The 19,822-nt window shown below is 35.6% G+C and overlaps 1 protein-coding gene across 1 annotated transcript in view; it reads left to right on the top strand.

The window, feature by feature from the left end:
- Nucleotides 1-19,822, top strand: part of KCNH8 (potassium voltage-gated channel subfamily H member 8) — a 396,752-nt gene that overhangs the window by 296,333 nt on the left and 80,597 nt on the right. Inside the window, exons 9-11 of the mRNA XM_077130036.1 lie at nt 6,293-6,492; nt 7,355-7,604; nt 14,740-14,954. Of these exons, the coding sequence (XP_076986151.1) occupies nt 6,293-6,492; nt 7,355-7,604; nt 14,740-14,954 (665 nt within the window). The remainder of the gene's footprint in view (nt 1-6,292; nt 6,493-7,354; nt 7,605-14,739; nt 14,955-19,822) is intronic.

Raw genomic sequence — 19,822 nt, 5'->3', positions numbered from 1 at the left:
TAAACATTTTCAGTGCAATGCCAGTAAAAATCTCTCTAAGTGTGTTTGTCTATATGTGCCTAAAAATTGACAAGCTGCCTCTAAAACTTAGTGGAAGTACAAAAGGCTAAAACTAATCAAAGCAAGCATGAAGAACAAAATTAGAAGATTGTGCTACAAATGCCAAGATGTATTATGAATTGTTACAGTAATTAAAAAAGCATGGCATTGGTTCAAGAATGGACAAATAGGCCAATGGAATAGAATACAAACAGGCCTACATGTAAACGGTCATTCCATTTATGACATAGGTGACACTGCAATGCAAAGGGGGAAATGATTGTCTTTCAAAAAATGTTGCTGCATCAACTGTTTATATCCACATTTTGAAACACAATCATGATGCTTCTTAAAATTTTAAGTTGAAGCTAATTCTAGACAGATATGGCACACCTTGACTTCTCCTACACTGCTAATGGAAGTATCTACCAAATCTGAACATAACTTTGGGACTCAACAATTCCATTTTTGAGTATGCACCCAACAGAAATGAATATATTAGTACATCAAAACGCATATACCATTATCCTTTCTACGTCACAACTTTCCTCATCACGGTTTGAATATATTGCAGGTCGGCATAAGAAATTGAATGGGAAATTTTGGGGGGTCTTGTGAAAGCCACAGAGGACACGCAAAAGCGAGCAGATGACATAGAAGAAGTTTAGAAACTCAGAAGTGCTTAAAATATATATATAGTATGTATAGTAGTGACATATTTTATATTTTGTCAATAAGGTAATTGTAAAAACTCCATAAAAGTAAAAGAAAAAAAATCAGACATCTTCTCTGGTATGAAGGGTGTGCAAAGATATTTTACATGAATTTTCCAGATCACTGCAGCACTGTGCCCTTAACCCCTGCAATGTGGAAAGGTTAACTGTACACCATGCATGCAGGGCGTTATTATAAGAGTCTCAAACTAGAAATGGACCAAATGCCCATTAATAGACTAAATAAATAAAATGTGAGATAATTATTCAGTGGACTACTATACATCAATGAGAACAAATGAATTACCATAGCAAGCAGCAACATGAGTGAATCTTAATGCTGAGCTGAGAAGCCAAGCACAAAAATACATATTTTATATATGATTTCACTTATAAAAAACTCAAAATAGGCAAAGCTTATTGATTGCAATACCATTCAGAACTGTGTGACCTTTGGCAACTGGGGTGGTTAGTTACAGTGACGAAGACACAAAAGCAGCCTCTAGGATGATAATAATATTCTGCTCATGCATCTAGATGGTGATTCCACAGGATCGCTTTGAAAAATCTCAGCGAGCTTTACATTTAGTAGCTGTGTAATTTTTTCTACATGTCTTACTTCAATATTAATTTATCTTGTAAAATTGCAACAGGTGAGATTTAAATAATAATAAAACTATCAAGTGTGGGGTGAGAAACAGGGAGAAGATAGGTAGGAGTGATCCAAGCTCTCCCCTTTCATATCAGCTTATTTTTTGGTATTGTCTAATAATGATGAGTTGAGCAATAGAATTTAGACAATTAATTTAGACAAAATAATTCAGATGTTGAGAGAAGGTCATATTGTCTAACATATTAGTGACAACAAGAAAATCTAAAATTAATCGTTTGAAAGGTTGCCTTTGGAGAGTGGGATGAGGATGAGGGGTGGGTTTGGGGTTGAACTGTTCATTAAAAATTTTCTAAACCACTAGTTTCTAATTGTAAAGAGTTTTAAAGAAAATATCAAATTATCAGAAAACCACTTCAGTTCCATAAATAATGTGGCACACTTATATTATGCCAGACACTGTATGAGATGCTGGGGAAATAAAGGTGGTCAAGGTGCTATACTTTCCCTCTTAGAGTTCACAGTTTAGTAATAGAGATAGGCTCTTAGACAAATGATGCCTTCTTTTTCCTTTTTAATTTTTGTTATTACAATGTAGCCCATGCACATTTAGAAAAGGCTGAAAAACAGGCAAGAAAACCCTGAAACCACACATAATCCTATCACCAAAAGATATCCTTTCAGCTTCTCTCACTATATCCCAAATTTTCTGAACTATTCATATCTAACTACACATATCCTTTATATCACAAAATATACTACGACCAAATCCTTGTATCTTTGAAAGTATAATGTAATCCTATTATATTAGTAACCACTGCCTAAAAGTCACCTAATAGGTCTACCTAAATCAATGAGGCCATTAGTTTGGCCCTAGAGGTTGAATAAAGCTTCTTAGAAAACATGACATCACCAAGGATAGTTTATATGAAGTGATTGTTGCAATTTAAAAGGTAGAATGGAACTCTAACAGTGACGGCTTCCCTTAGGCCTTCTCCACCCACCATATTCTACCCAGACATAATTTGTTTGCACCCGTATGGGCTATGGTACCTACCAATTCGAGCTGTTTTCCAGATTTCTTTACACTGCCATTTACATTCATCACTTAGAAAATTGTCCTCCCTCTTTATTTTCCCTAGCATCTCCCATCAGCAATGCGGTGTACTTCTAGCAAAGACTGGGGAACTCCAGGGCAATGAGAAGGTGGGAGAAAAGAGAAGGGCAGCCAAGGGCCTTCAAAACCTGAGCTCTGGCCTCTCCTTTTATTTTAGGAGACTCAGAAGTCACCCCAAAACTGTTGGCTAAAGAAATCAGCAATGACGTTATACCCAGAAAAGCAATGTAGCCAAAAATCCAGAGAGAAAGAAAAAAAATGAGAGAGAGATAGAAAGGAAGAGAGAAGGAAAGGGAGGGAAAGGAAAAGGAAGAGAAGAGAGCACAAAGGAGAAAGAAAGTGAAAGAGAGAAACAGGTTAGCCCTCTAGGAGTGCTTTTCTCATTTGAGGTCTAATAACTTTTTTTTTAATCCCAACTGTTGAGGTTCCTTCAAATATCTGATACTGAGGTGAGATTTTGCAAAATTCATTTTATTACCAAACTCCTACACAAAATAGAAAAGCTTCCCACACACTCAGCCAGCCTAAAACCTACTTGAAGAATTATATACATCAAATTTCATGAGAGTGAGGGATTATTTTCAAACTGACCTGGATATAGAAATTCTTGAGTCAAACTTTAATAACAGATGAAATGATTCAGCCTGACAGTTAGGCACACTCTCTACCAGCGTGAAAATGATAACCGGTGACAGAGAGGTCATAACAACTCTGGAAAATGAAAATATATGAGGGCCAATGTTTTATTTTTTTAACTATTTAAATAAGAACTAATTCCCTATACTGAAATGAGACTTTGAAATTATGGTGACTCAGACATAGAATAGTACTTTCCAACCACATTTATGACGCTACAATTAATCCGGTAATTCATTTTATTGATAATGTACAATTAGGATGTTAAATGATCTGAACATATTGCTTCTCTTACTTTAACTGCTTTACACACATTATTATTAAGCAATTCCAAGTTAAAATCATACACATAATTAAAGAAAGCAGTGTTAAAACAAATGGAATCAAATGGTTCTCATTACTTTGTTTAATCTCCATGAAAAGACTATTACATATTTTTAAGATAGAAGGGTTTCCAAATACTTAGCCCATAAGTATATTAGCAGAGCCTAAAGTGGTGTGTTTAATTTCTTTGACTTGGAGGAGAATCAGTTTTCTTTGGTTACTGCTTATCATAAATAGAAGTCTTCCATTCCAAATAAAATATTTAAGTATCAGAAATGTTATGCTTCCAAAAACACACAGAAAAACAATGAGCCTGTATTTTAAAACTACCTAGAACCATTCAACATTAAATTATGACGCAATATACTTTTTTCTTGGAATATTTTTGACCTGTTGGAAGATATTTCATTTTTTAACATTTAGGAATAATACATACTTACTTACAGCACGCATTTATTGAATATATATTAGATTTCTTCATCAAGAAGTAATTTCTATCAAGAATGACTCAACTATTTGAGTGGTTCCTGGAAAATCTTAAATCTGAGCCCTTTTCCACACATTTTATTCCATTAATAGCTTGCTGAGCATTCTGAAAATTCATATTAATACTCTTCGCTCTCAGGAAAAATTAACATGAGTTAAACACCCTCTGTTTTTCACACAGTTACTAAGCACTTTACTTATATACTAGTTTTTAAAATCACAAAACAGCCCTATGAGTAAGGTACTATTACTTTCATTTAACATTTAAGGGAACTTAATCCATGTATGGGAATTTCCAACCCATCTGATTCTGAAATCCATATTCCCTTTGCAACATTATATTGCTTCCCAAATATATAGATCCTTTCTTACACCTTATTTTATTGACTTTTCAGAATGCCAAAGGCCTTGGTATGGAAGGGGTGGCTTTATAGGTATGATGACCATATTTTTATATAGAAACAATGACATATGCCTGATAAAAGATTTTAGTTCTGGTTTCTGATTATATCGAAATGTGTAAGCCAGTGTTTGGTAATTTCCAGGAAATGGAGAACACTGTATAAATAATGAATATGAATTGGGGTTGTCTTGAACTATTCAGAAGGATAGCTGTAATAACTTGTTGACGCATTCAAACTAATAGGTGCATTTGATGTCAAGAAACTTCTAACAAAGCTCGTTGAAATTGAGGTCTTCATTCAGTAACATTTGAAAAGCTCTTGATAGACAAATTACTAAATTTTTAGTTTCTCTCTTTCTGTTTGTTTTACTAAATACTATTGAACTTGATAAATTCACCCCTCCCCTGAGTTTCTTACCACATTGTCAAATCTGCCCCCAGAATGGGGTTCAGGGATGAAATGCAAATATCAAAAGTTTATCAGCCATAAATATAAGGAAACCTGATGGCCCACTCACCTTGCCTCAGTTTACAGCCCCAGGTGAGTCTAAACCCTTGCAGGTTTATCTGCTGGTATCTGACCAGGCAGATCAAATTCTGTTCTGCTAATCAGCATTTAGTTCAGAATCCTGCCATGGCTCTCTCTGACTTCAAGTTACCTAAACCACTCCCCATGGTGGGCAACTCCTAGAAAGTACTCCTGGAAAGTGCAGTCCATCCTCTTGCCCTACCTTTTTACATAAGAAACGTACTCATCTCCATTCCCCCTTGAAATCTGTTGAACAGAGTCTTCTCCCTCATTATGCTCTCATAGTGGTTTCTAGAAGAGAGGAGACTCAGTGAAGAAGTGGAGTGGAATTTTACCTGACTGATAAACCGTATCCAACAGGAGTTGTGTGTACACCACACTGGCTCTTCTCAGGATGGTGTCAGTGACTCAGAAAAGAATACCTGCTTTTTTCTGTGAATCTGCTTGAATCTTGAATAATCAGCATTTCCAATTTTCAGAGATTTCCCTTAAAACTAATGCAACTGGGGAGCTGGAGCGGCGTTGGGGCTATATTAGCGCCATGTTCATCTCAGCTTCACACTGCTCGGGAAGTCTCCAATTACATTTCTAACAACTTTCTCAATGCTTTCATTACCATAAATGTGTCATATTTAATATACTAAACTAATTTAAAATGATGGCTTTTGGAGGTGAGACTAATATTCACATAAAAGCTAACCAGTTATGCCAGACTTTTTAAAACTGTATTTGCTATGATAAAAATAACACTAACTATTAAAGCAATGCAAATATATATATAGTAGAAAATAAAAGTTCATCATCACCGCAATGGCAGCTAAAAGATTGAGTATGGTCTTAGGGACCTATTTTACATGTAACTGAGTATTTAAAAAAATACTTTTAGTCCAATTAAGCCATTTGGAATCAAAATGGTTGCATCAAGATGCATTCTGTTAACAAAGTGACTGCACCAAAATGCCCACATCAAAATAGCTGTATCTTCATATTACCAGACAAAGGCCATGAATTCTTTTGCCCTATGTGCTCAATAACCAATTCCTGGGGCACTGGGGTTTCAAAGAGAGAAAGAGTTTATTACTAGGTGCATAGTAGGAGATGGCCAACAGCCCAAAATCTGTCTTCCTGAGTTTAACAGCTCTTACAGTCACAAAGGCACAAGATAAGGGCTTTTACATTTCAGATATCAGTGCAGCTGGATTACAATTTAAGGATTTCAGATATTCCCCTCTCTCTACTCCAATATCCCAGCAAGCAAAAAGGAGTATGATTCAGTAATCAAAATCATCCTTTAATCCTGATTTCTCAGTTACCTTCATGTCCCCATAAGCATGTTCCACTAGGGTCCAGAATATGAAGACAGTAAATTTGGATTTAAAGGGTCAGCACCTCCATCATATTTCCCTTCCATTCTATGTTGTGCTATTCTTTCTAGCCTTAATGCACGCCCTGGTGTTTGGAAATGTCACAGCGATCATACAGAGGATGTATTCCAGATGGTCCCTCTATCATACACGAACTAAAGATCTAAAGGACTTCATACGTGTCCATCACCTGCCCCAGCAGCTCAAGCAAAGGATGCTTGAATATTTCCAAACAACCTGGTCAGTCAACAACGGAATAGATTCAAATGAGGTAATGTTCATTTCTCGTGTTGACATTTTCAGGCAGAACACACATAATTTAAGGTAAAGGCAAGGTGCTGTAATGCAGATGTCAAAAATGAAGAGTACACCACCAATTTCTTTAACTGTTAATTTTTTAATCACTCATGAAACTAAAGCCATCTTCTTTCATTTCCTTTGGCTTATGTTTTCATAATGCTGCATCAATGTTCTACAATAACTTCCTTATTGGTCAATCAGGTAGACTTACTTTTTTATTCCTATTGAACTATTGAAAGGAACCAGTTCTTAGGATAGTTGAGTGGTCTCATCTGGGAACATTAGATTAAGCAAGCATTTGCCTTTAAAACCAACAAAGCAAAATAAATGATAAATAAGTAAATATTTCCCAGCAGAGGTGTTCTGTGTACTTCCAGAAACATCCCAGACTGCCACTGTGGGATATATATAAATCAAGCAACCATTCCACCAACAAAACAAGTAGCCAAATAACCAATATTTTAAAGTAAATATTTCCTCCTCTCATTGTATGATCATGGTGCTGGAGGAAACACCAGTGGACCCAAATTGCCTATCTTCTGCCATGAATAGGAGTCTCTGTGAGATTCAAGTCACAATGCACTACGTGTTTCGATACTACAATCTTTGATTAATTAATTCTATTTCTCCAGACTCATTACCAGTTGATTATTCAGTCACACAAAACTTGGGTCGCAGTCACTGAATATGCTCTCCAAGATCATATAAACACATATTTCTTCTATACTCTGGTTAGCAAAACAGTAGGAAGAGCCTCTCTGATGTTCTGCAAAGTAAATCAATTAGGCTAAACTTAACTCCAATTTGATTCCCCCCTTTATCTTGTTTGACAGCTTCTGAAAGACTTTCCAGATGAGCTGCGTTCTGACATCACCATGCACTTGAACAAGGAGATCCTACAATTGTCCCTCTTTGAATGTGCCAGCCGGGGCTGCCTCAGGTCTCTGTCTCTACATATCAAAACCTCTTTCTGTGCTCCGGGGGAATATCTTCTGCGTCAAGGTGATGCTTTGCAGGCTATCTACTTTGTATGCTCGGGCTCCATGGAAGTTCTTAAAGACAGCATGGTGCTGGCTATTCTTGGTAGGTCTAAGTTGAAAAGCTTTTATGAAATTTTAACATGGAGCATAAGTTAATGAGATGAAATGAGGGAAGGGGGGAATTCTTGCTATTCAAAATACAAAAATTACAGATTAATATGTGGAATCAGGATTATTCTTCATATAAGTATAGTTCACCAACTATTTATTAGTTATTATTATTATGTCACTTATTAAGATAATACACACGGTGCCAACAGTTGTATCCAATGTATCATTTAATTCTTATAAAAATCCAGTGTTGTAAATATAATCCCCATTTTACAGATGAATAAATAGTACTTTAATTGCCCCAAATCACATAGTCAGAAAATGAGCCCATTTCTTTCTGATTTCTAAACCCAGATTCCTAATCATGCTAGATAATCCCTGCCTCCTGATAAAATAAGTAGTCAGGTTATTTTTCTAACTGTCCTGTAAGTGTGAAAATATACTGATCAGTATTTTTGTGAAGTATCAATTCAGAGAAGAATACATGAATTAATTTTTTTATCTATGCCAGAAATAGAGCAAAATAACTGCACCTCTATGATAAACTCACAGCAATCATTAGCTAATACTGTCAAGGTGACTATAGGCTCTTTTTACTTCCTCAGAGAAAACTCACAAGGCAATTTGTAAAGCTTTTGTGTCACAAAACTGACTCAACATATTAAGACATATTCAAACTTCATCAAATTATAAGACAGCTGATGAAAATGGCATTTAGGGTTATTGCAGGAAAAATCCAATTCAAACTTTTATGTATACATCTTTTAAAGCCCACTTTCATCCATTTATTCATTTATTTAACTGATGTTTATTGATGGCCTACTAATAAATTAAGAACTGTTGTAAACACTAAGAATGCAGTTGAAAAGGGAATGGCCCAAACCCCTACCCTAATGGAGATTAAACTCAAGTGAAGGATATGAGGGGGCCTTAGCTGTGATGGTGAAGAGGTAGGTGAATTCAGGATGTATTTTGAACAAGGGATCAACAACATTTGCTAGAATAAATAGTTCACCAATTCAAAGAATTTGCCTTAGTAATGAGGGTTTTCCCCCTTACATGGGACATGACATCCAAGGGTGAAAGTCTCCCATGGATGAATCCAGACCTGGAACCATGGGATCAACAATTCCATCCTGACCAAAAGGGGGAAAAGAAGTGTAACTAATAAATTATCAGTGGCAGAGAGAGTTCAAATAGAGTCGAGAGGCTACTCTGGAAGGTTGTTCTTAACACAAGCTTCAGGTAGACCTGCTGCCTATCATAACCTGCCGACCCCCAACCAGGACCATTCCAGCCAATCCAGCCAATCCTAAAGAAAACCTAGGGCAATTTATGAGATTCCACAAGGGTTCCATGAACAAGAATAACTTTCTAGAAACCTACAACCTCCAGATGGGTCATTGGTCCAGATAAGTCTGAAACCTAACCCAGCCTCTCCAGAACATCAGATAGTTCCTTCTTCCTACCCCATATCAATGACAGACCCTTCCAATATGAAAAAGTTAGAATTGCCACAGCCCGAACACACCTAAAGAGAGGGATGGAAAGATCAAAGGTGATGGTGGGAGTTATGCAGAAAAGATAAGATTTAACAAATGAATATGAATGCTGAAACATTGAGTTGATATCTCTTTTAGTCTCCAGTATTTTAGAGCAGCTAGAAGTAAAAACCTAAATTGTGGGTGATGTGACGGTGGCTCTGTGACAGAATTCTCACCCGCCATGCCAGAAACTCAGGTTCAATCCTGGTGTCTGCCCATGCAAAAAAAAAAAAAACCAAACCTAGAATTGTGAAATTGTAACCGATGTCAAACTCTGAAATCTGTTCTACAACTAATGGTGGTGCTGTGCTTTGAAATTTGTATATATGTTATTTTTCACACACAAAAAAGGAAAAAATGTCAATTGTGATGATAAAAAAATACTTAAGCCCTCTAGCCTCCAATATTCTGGAGCAGCTAGAAGGAAAAATATGAAAGGATCATATCATAGTCCATGACAGACTCTGAGATCTGTCCTGTAACTACTTGTTGAAGAGTGCTTTAAAAACTATTGCTTTTAGGTGCACGGGTAGTTTAGTGGTTAGAATGCCCACCTTTCATGTGGGAGGCCCACATTCAATTCCTGGACCATGCACCCAAAGAAAAAAAAAGCTATTGCTTTTTTTATTTCTTTGCTTTGTATATGTGTTATACTATACAATAAAAAAATTAAAAAAATAGTGATGGGGGCTTATCCAGCAGTTTTTGCTTATCTTTAATCATATTTCAGAATCTAATATTTGTAAGCTTGACCATTTGCAGTGTTCTCATACGTGGTGTCTCATTTAAGACTTCATGAAATTGAGGGAAAGAAAAGGGAGGTATTTTCTCTGTTTTTCCCAAGGTCAAAGGTAACCTACGTCTCTTGACTCTATATTCAATGTTCTTCCCACCTCTAAGCAAGACCTGTCTTATACATAATCACAGTGAAACTGCTGCCACTGGGTCCTAGCTAATAAGCTTTCAGATTATCTTTTGGAAATGAGAAAGAATTAATATTTATTGAATCCCCAATATGAACTCAGTATTTTATGTTCATTATCCAGTTTATCTTATCGGGTTGGTGTGATCATCTCCATTTTAAACTGAAGCATGGAAGTATAGTAAATGGTGAAAGATCCATATACTTTTCATTGCCTCATGTTGCCTTCTGTTTAAAACTTATCAGAAGAAAGGAAAGACTTGTTTTTCCAAGCTTTGGCTCAATCTTTGACTCACCCACTTATGTGTTTCTCTTTAGTAGAAAGGCATGGAAAAGCAACACAAAGTATTTACTATCAGTTTGGCCAGTCCATGATCAATGTTAGAGTGAGGTTTCCTTTGTTTTTTTCTTAAGAATTTACACTCTTTCTACCTACTTCTCAAGCTTTTGAATTATAAGCCAATTATTCTATCATTTTGTGATTCTAAATTAGAATTGACAAATATTTCTAACTTTGCTTCAAAACCTTAATTTTATTCATAAAACATTATTCAGTGACTTCCTTAGTACCATGTAAGTTTACAGCCTGCTTTTAAAAGCGTATCTAGCATTTTTTCCAGAATGTTTTGGGTTGATTCCCATGTGAGCAAAAATAAGGCACCACTTTTAAACAGTTATAATGTGGGCTACTTTTTCCATAATTGGGGACAATTTTAAATTTTGTTAACTAATTCTCTTGACTAGGAATGAAATGTGAAGGCATCATGATAAACATTAGAGCACAATAGGTACAAATTTGTTGGCTTCTATGTGATTGTTTCTTTTGAATTACATGATTCAACTGGATTTTTTTATTTAAAAAAAAAATCTTCTTACAGCTGAAAGGTTTAACCTATTGCCTTTTGCTCCTGGCCTTACATCCTACATAAATTGTGGCTTCCATGACTCACATTTCTACATGTTTGCTTCCACTGTGTATATATCTAAGATGAGTTAAGTACAAATTACCACCTAGCCGTTCTAAACATTGGCATGCGGTGTTAGTACTAAACCCAAGCAATGATAATAAATTAATATTTGCTCGCAGTGATTAACAATATTTCAGTGGAGATTTTCTCATTATTTCAGTGGAGATTTCCCTATGGTAATACTAAGTTACAGGACCAATTCAAATCAATACTGACTTTGATAGACTTAAGCCCATGACTCCACGTTTGATTTGTAGTTATTGAATACATGTTCATTCTGCCAACAAAATGAATTAATATCTAATGCTGTTGTGGGGAAGAAGTATCACCAAACAGCTGTTAAGCCATAAATGCACTCCCTTGTCTAATCAATACATGACGATATTTCTGAATATGATACCTGGAAAGACAGTTGTTATGAGGACAGTTGTTATGAGGAAATTGTGTGCTTTGTACACCTTCATTTCCTATTGAGATCATTGTGTTTTCCCCAATTCTTAACAAACGTTTTAAAAAAAACAAAGCATTTATAAATGCGCTCTTAATAGATGACTTTATAATTAAAAATAACTTATAGTTCTAACCTGAATAATTTGCAGATGCACCCATCAAAATATTTTCTCCAATGTAAGAATAACAGATAAGTAAATTTCGTTAATAGAATTTTGAGAACTGGAGACTGTCAGGGACCACAGCAATCTCTCTCTCTTTTAAAAATAAGAATATGAAATCCAGAGTGATTAAAAATCTTAACTCAAGGTCCTAAATCTAGAAATTCACAGGAAAGTATATTCATGAGGAGCAGAACCATGTTGTTATTTACCGGTGCTTGCATGCCAGGGCTGGATATGTGGTCCAGCATGCATAGTCCATTTTCCATAAATATCCATTGAGTACATGAATCAACTGGAATTCTTTCTAGGGTGACAATTTTGGCAAGACTTGGTTCTATTTTTCACACTATCATTGTAGCTAAAATAACTATACTGTGGCAACCTGAAGTATGAAAACATGAGGAGCCGAAAGTTATTCCAAACACTCGTTTAATAGAGAATGTAAATACTCATTGGATAAAGACTCTGCAGTATGACAAATTATCATCAAATATTCAAAATGTGAAAAACTGCTGTTTTTAAATCATCTCGCTTTATTTACATCTTGCATCATATCCGACTTTGAGTTTTTGAGTAGCAATTTAGATTTATAACAAAATATGCACACACACAAAAAAAATCTCAAAGCTTAAAGGTATCTGTGGCAGCATGAAACCAAACTTGGATTCAGCACCATCTGGCCATTTATCATCCTTTACAACCTATAACATAGATTTAAGTATGTGTGTGTATGTTTGTGTGCATTTTGCCTCCAAAATAGGCTGTTTCAAGGTTAAAAGCCAATATTAATGTGAAAGGAATACCTGGATGCAATGATAATTTTTAAGACACTCAACTTTTTTATATGCCATAAATATTTATAACTGTCTTATATATTTATGGTTAATTTTTCCTTTTTCTATCCAATTCAGTAGTACACACTTCTATTATAGTCTACAACATGCCAGAAATGTGCCTCCAGAAATGCTGGGTGCCACAAAAAATTAAAATTTAGAAGTTAAAAAATTCATCAATTGTGGGGTAATTTGTTCTATAGGATTCTGAAGATAATGGTTTTCTTGGCGGTGGTAGTCAATTGTTGGTTCCCTATGAAATGAAGCGAAGTGGCCACTATAAAAACAAAGTTAAATCCCAGGTGTGATGCTATTTGAGAACAAAGTAAAGATTCAGAGACTCTTAACCTGGAGCTGTGAATCTAATACCAGTTCCCTTTGTGGATTTGGTTATATTCACTTTTAACTTAAGTTCCTCAGAGAATTGAATGGATTTTCATTCATATTTCCCATATGAGTGTTGGATAAAATAATTGCTATGTCTAAAATAAATCTGAAACCAATATGAACTTTTTGTTAGCACTTGCAGTTATGTTTGCCTTCCTATTATTTTATAGTGATTCAAATAAAATTTGAAGGTGTTAAAGAATCAAATAAATTTCCCTAAATTATCTAATCAGCAAACTCAAGGAAGTATGCTAGCGCCTAGACAAGTGAATGACTTCCTCAGTCGTGTAGGCAGAGACATTGTAGACAAAAAATCAAGGGTAGTTGGTATGGGATGGGGCACAGATAACTTGGATAAAGTAGTGTGAGTTCTCTCCCTCAGGTGGCGCAATTGAAGAGTTCATGATTTTTCTTTATTCAGTCTTATTTTCCATGCTACTATGACAAATACTGCACAAACTAGTTTGGGCTTAAACAACATGAATTTATTGTGCCATGGTTTTGAGAGTACAGGAAATTCAAAATCAAGATAACATCAAGGCTTGCTTTCTCTCAAAAATCTGTAGCCTTCTGGAGCTGGCTGCTGGTAGCCTTGGGGTTTCTTGGCTTTTCTGGCACATTCCATTCTCTTTTGGTTTCCTCTGACTTCATGCTCCTCTCTGTGACTTTCATTGACTACATCTGAATTTCTCCTGTTTGTAAAGGACTCTAGCAATCCAGATTAAAGCCAACCCTTGTTCAATTGGGCCACACCTTAACTAAAATAACTTCTTCAAGAGATCCTATTTACAATGGGTTCACACCCACAAGAATATGGATCCAGAAAAGAATACATTTTTCTCTGAGATATATAACTCAATCTACCATATTCACTTCTTATTTTAATGTAGAAAATGTAGATTTTTACACTCTCATGAGCATCAGATCAATGAGTTATGCTTTATATTTTATGTACTAGATTTCATTGCCCATGATGTCCAAAAGTTATCTCTTTCTCCCAAATCTGGGAGAAGGGATGGAAGACCCTTTGTCACCCTACATCACCCACCTCACCCCCCTATCTTGTAGACATGTTCAGAGGTAAAAAAAAAAAAAAAAAAAAAAAAAAAGAAAATACAGGTAATTTAGAAAACTGAAGGTCAGTCTTATGTTATTGTCCAAAGTGCCAGAATAAAAATTATGACTGTATTTTTTATACATGTATTCTTTTTTTTTACATGGGCAGGCACCGGGAAATGAACCCGGGTCCTCTGGCATGGCAGGCGAGCGTTCTTGCCTGCTGAGCCACCGTGGCCCTGCATGTACTCATGATGGTCTTGCTTCAGAAACACAGAGCTATTTTTACTTTCAGAAAAATGAGCCATTATTATTTCCCTTGAAGGGTTAAGGCATCTTAACCCACTCCCCCCCAAAAAAGTGAAGTGATTAGTTTAAAACAATTTACTAATTCTGGGAAGGGACCTGTCTGGACTCCACCTATATAACCTTAACTCCTAACTACAGGTCCCACAGCCTTTATTCTCTAGACCAGTGGGTCTCAGCCTGGAGCAGTTTTGCCCGCCAGGGGACATTTACCAGTGTGTGGAAATATTTTGGGTTGTCACAACTGAGGGAAAAGAGTTAATGGTATCTAGTGAGTAGAGTCCAGAGATGCTGCTAAACATTCTACAATGCACAGGAAAAGCCCCACAATAAGCAATTACTGAGTCCAAAATCTCAGTGTTGCCAAGGTTGAGAAACGCTGCCCTCATCTCTTCAGTGTAATCTCAGAAAAATGAAACCTGTAATTCAAATAAAATTACCAGTCTTACATGCTTTATTAAAAGTGGCATGTCTCTTTTTTTTTTCACTATTTCCAGGGAAAGGGGACTTAATTGGAGCAAATCTATCAATTAAGGACCAAGTGATCAAGACCAATGCAGATGTGAAGGCTTTAACCTACTGTGATCTCCAGTGCATCATCCTCAAAGGACTCTTTGAAGTGCTAGACCTTTACCCAGAATATGCTCACAAATTCGTAGAAGACATTCAGCATGACCTTACATACAACCTCCGAGAAGGTCATGAGAGTGATGTAAGTCTCACTTCTAATTACTGCTGAGACCTAATAACACAGGACCTGGAGATAATTTATAACAAGAAAGGCAGATGTCTTGAACTCACTTTTAAAATTCTCTAAACATATAAGGTATGATTGTTCAGCCGCTAGTTGAGCAATTATATAACTAGCTAGAAGGCAATCCTGCAATTTGTTATGAACATTCCAAGAAAATTTTATTTAGGGTGACTTCTCTTAACTTCTTTATTTTCATGTGCTTATTCTAGAATCTATTTCAATTATATATAATAATTTGCTAGAGATGTGTGATTCCTCTAGAATTTAAAGATTTCCCAATAGAAAATTTGACTTAATATGTTGAGTTTGTCATTGTTTTCACTATTCTACTTGTTTAATGCAGATTTTGCTTAAGAATAATTTTTTTAAAAAATAGTCTATTGCACTGTTTAGATATCATAAAATACTAAATAGGCAGAAAAAGAATCAAGCCAAGATTTGTTGCTCTGAAAGCATAATGAACATTTTATGAAATTGTATATTTTCCTGCATGTTTCAGTTGATACAAACAGCTTTCCTATTGAAATACATTCTATACTGCTTCCTGTGATTAAGTTGATTGTGAACATGAGTTCATTAGGTATGTCAGAGAGACAAATGATTTAATAAGAATAATGGCTGACAAGCAAGCCAGAGCATGCAGAACATTGCTCAACAACCAATTCCTTGTTATGCCGACTCTCTTGAGATTTGTTCCAAATATACTTGCAAAGCTCTATTTTTTTCTTGGAGTTTAAGAAGCTATTATTTTGACTAACCCATATTGTGCAGACCTTTAGTTAGTCATTAATATTCTCCACTTCGGATGATAAAAAGAGAATCCAGATAAGGTATTCCTTCATCTTCACTGGGGATTTTGAATGGGAATGAATACATAGATAGTATCCCATTCGGAGGTTCAATATTGTTAGTTTTGCATCTGTGGTTCTGTCCATTAGCGATGGCAAACAACAAAGGAAAGTATCTATTGGGTACCTATTATGTGCTAAACTCTCTGACTATATAAAGCATCTCATTTAATGCTTTAAATAACTCTTATATATATATATATATATATAATTATATATATATATAATTATAAATAATAGTGCCTACCTATTTTTATAGAAGAGAAACCTGAGTTTCAGAGTGGCTAAGTAACTTATATGTGATCACACAAACTTACAGGTAGTAGGGACAAAGTTTGAACACAGGTGTCTGTGATTTTGAAATCTATATTCTTTCCTATTAAATATGTTAGCTCTTCTTCTTGAAGACATTTTTCTTGATTTCCTGTTCAATAGATTGTATCTAAAATTACAGGTGTCTACTGTGTTCTTTATGACTGCATAAATGATAACTATTTTTGAAGAACGAAGGTGAGTTAAGGGGTGGAAGCAACCAAAGGAGAAGAAGTAATGTGGAAAGAGAGGAAATAACCAATATTCCTCAGCATAGAAAAGCAGAAAATATTGGAGGGATCTCAAACCATTTTCTTTTCACTTGGCTCTATTTTTAAAAATCCTTATCTTTGCATTTTTTTTATCTTCTCCTATTCTCTGGAACATTAATCATAGTGACTTTTAAATCCCTGTTAGAATATAACTACAATATCCAAATCACGTGTGGGAGTATGTTGTCTATTTTTTCCCTTGGTCCTTTCATCATTTAGCCCCCTTTTTTTTTTTAACATTGCAATAACTGGTTTAAATGTAGACACTGCTTAAAAAAAATTATACATTACCTTCCTGCAACCAGAATGAGATTTTCTTTTTTCAGGCAGATAGAGTACCAGCAGATCAGTTTCATCCTGCCTGTATTTTTTCTTAGGTTTGGTTAGCCTAGTCCATTTCAGCTTTGCCTTTACTTCCAGGTTGTTCTCACATGTAAGGCATGGTTCTTCTTGTGATCTCGGCTAAAAGCCTAAGATATCTACAAAATTCCTCCTTATTTTGAAACCCAGCCTCCATCTCCTCGGCACCACATGGTTACTGAAATCTCTGCTCTGCAATTCAGCCTCCCAGATACTGTTTTCTTTTGAATTTTCTGGAGTACTACCTTGTGCATCTCAATTTAGGAGTTGGCTAAGTCTTCAAGGGGAACATCCAAAGAGTTAACTTCCTCTCTGGGATTTTATTCCTTTCTTATAAGCCCATTGGGTAATGACAAGAGTGGCTGGGAAAGAGGCTGACAACCCTGATAGATACATTCCTCAAGTCCCCAGTGTTTCGGTAGACCGAAACTTCTGCCAAATAAGACTGCCCCTTTCTGCTCAGAAATAACAAATATCCTCAAAAAAACACATTGCTCTCTGCTTAAGAATCATAGCCCTTCAGGTTCCTGAATTCATTGCTCTGCAATGCCTATAGACAGTTATATTGTGTACTTTGTCCAGCTTTATTATTGTTTTTGACTAGAGGGTTAGTTAGTGCGATAAAAGTTCCTTCATTACAGCTCCAACCAAAAGTATCACTTCTTTTCAGTGAGGGCTCTTTATGAGCCACATTCTTAGGGGCAAGTGGAAACTGAAGTTGAGACTTTTATTACTTGGCATTTCCTGATCTACTCAATGCTTTTATTTACGTAGGCATCCAAGATCCTAGGATGTTTTGCCTCCTAAAAACCAGAGAACATTGGACCACACTTCCCCACAATTCCATACCCTGGGGGGAAAGATTTTTGCTCTTCTTAAGCATAGTGTGACTTTTGAGGCAACTTACTTTCTGATGGTTGTCAAGGATATGAATTTCTATTCTCTATTCTGCAACTTTACTCTGGTGTTAGACCAAATGTGGAGCCCAACCTCTTTCTTTGATTTCTTCACACACACAAAACAAAAATATTCAGTCACACAAGGATTTTTAGCTGGATTGCACCATTGTGGAAGATGGGTGTGTAATGAGGAACATTTGCATAATGGAAATGCAAACAATATAAATAGAGCTATTACATTCTTTTTTCTTAAAAATTGAGAGGCTACTCTGCAATGTTGTTCAGCCATTTACTGTTGCTTTCACTTCTCTCCTCTCCTGTGTTTGGTACTTGCCCTCATCCCCAAATCCACCAGTATTTCTAATCCATATTAGCTTAACTCTCTTTCTGGTTGACTTGTATCTTTCTAATTTTGCTTCTGGATGCCACCTTTTACCCCCAGTAACTTGTAAATGACCAGACAACATAAGAAGTCATCAGAATATCTGGGTAAAGAAAAGACTGTCAGTCAATTCATTTTGAAGTAAAATAAAGGCCAACAAAGCATTTTTAAGAACGAGTCAAAATTTAGAATATGCATGTAGCAGTTCAATTATGATTTTTGAGCTATAATTATATAACTTCAGAATGACAACTCATCCAATTATTATAAGAAAATTAATTAAAATGTACACAATATTTTTGTAAGCTCATGAAAGGTAGCTAGCACTGTTTTGGCCTCATGATAATTATGCATTTTGTGTACTCAAAATGTTTTCTGTATTCATCCTTATTTATATCTCCTAGATAGCCCCCAAAATGCCACAGATTAATTAGCTATTTGTCCAGGCAGACTATAAGAAATTTGCTTCACTGCTTCTTAAATTCTATAACATTGATTTCAGTACAAACTCATTTATTGTTGAGTTGGTTGTGAAATTCAATTAGCCGTAAAATAAATTTTAAAATTTTTGATAAACAAATAAAATGACTGAAAGGGATCTTAAACATCTGCTTTCAAAAATTAATAATGTTAATATATTGAAAGTCAGATATTGCTATGGCCATATATAAGTACCTTACTGCCTGGAATGATTTGTTGTTGGTGTTATGGTTGTTTTAGTAAAGTAGCAACAGTTGTTCATGAAAAATATTCCAGTTTGACCTTACTGAAGGCTTTCAGAATAACCAACACTATTAAAGACTTGTAAATGTCTTAATCACCTATTTCTTCATCATTATCAAATAATATACCCAGTATAAAAAAGTAAAGCTTACTTTTTCAGTCTCCCCACCTCTTTAGTGAAGGGAGAAATATTTCCCAGTTTCCTGAGGGCCAGAGACCTCAAGGTGAGGGTATTTGGATAGCTATCTCCAATATGACATGATAGTCTATAGGTAAAGTTCAGAGAGTGTCTCAGATCAAAGACAGCCCTGGAGGGATACCCTCCTTCAGCAGCTTCTGACATCTTTGGTGGTAATTGAGTGATTTATGGTACTAACACATAGCAACTCAATACTTAGGCATTCATCATAATACCCTACCGCTCCCCTCTCCCTGTCCCCACACTCTTTACCCACCATGCACAATGTTTAAATACAATAATTATAAACCCTAAAACTGTGCAGGGTCATGACCCTAAAGAGAGACAAATACATATGTAATCATAATTAAATGCATGAGTTGCAGAGTCGTTGCCTTCATTTATAAGAAAACATGCTAGTGATATGCATGAAGTTAATAGAGGACAGAATGGGAGAATATATCTATAATACCTAAAACTGCAAGAGGTTGAGCAAATAATGAAACACAGCATCACCAATAGAAAAATAGGACAAGGCTATGAGTAGGAAATATGTAGATGAGGAAACACCAAAAGATAGCAAACACATGAAAATATGCAAAACATTAGAAATATGAAAATTCAAATTTAAAAAGCAATGAAATAACTTTTAACTCTTAGATAACAAACATGAGGAAGGAAGTGAATTAAGATGTGTAGGAATCCTTATGCAATTAGATATAGTCTAATATCCCCGTTTTGCAGGACAATCTGACAGTACTTAATTCACTTAAGTATATGTATAACCTATTACCCCTTATTTCTGTTCTTAGATATATGCCAAAATTTTTTCAGACAAGTCCATAGGGAGGC

Source organism: Tamandua tetradactyla, chromosome 15 (genome assembly GCF_023851605.1).
Source record: "Tamandua tetradactyla isolate mTamTet1 chromosome 15, mTamTet1.pri, whole genome shotgun sequence".
NCBI classification, from domain to species: Eukaryota; Metazoa; Chordata; class Mammalia; order Pilosa; family Myrmecophagidae; genus Tamandua; species Tamandua tetradactyla.
The sequence above is the reverse complement of the archived record's forward strand: the minus strand, read 5'-3'. Positions and strand labels throughout refer to the sequence as shown.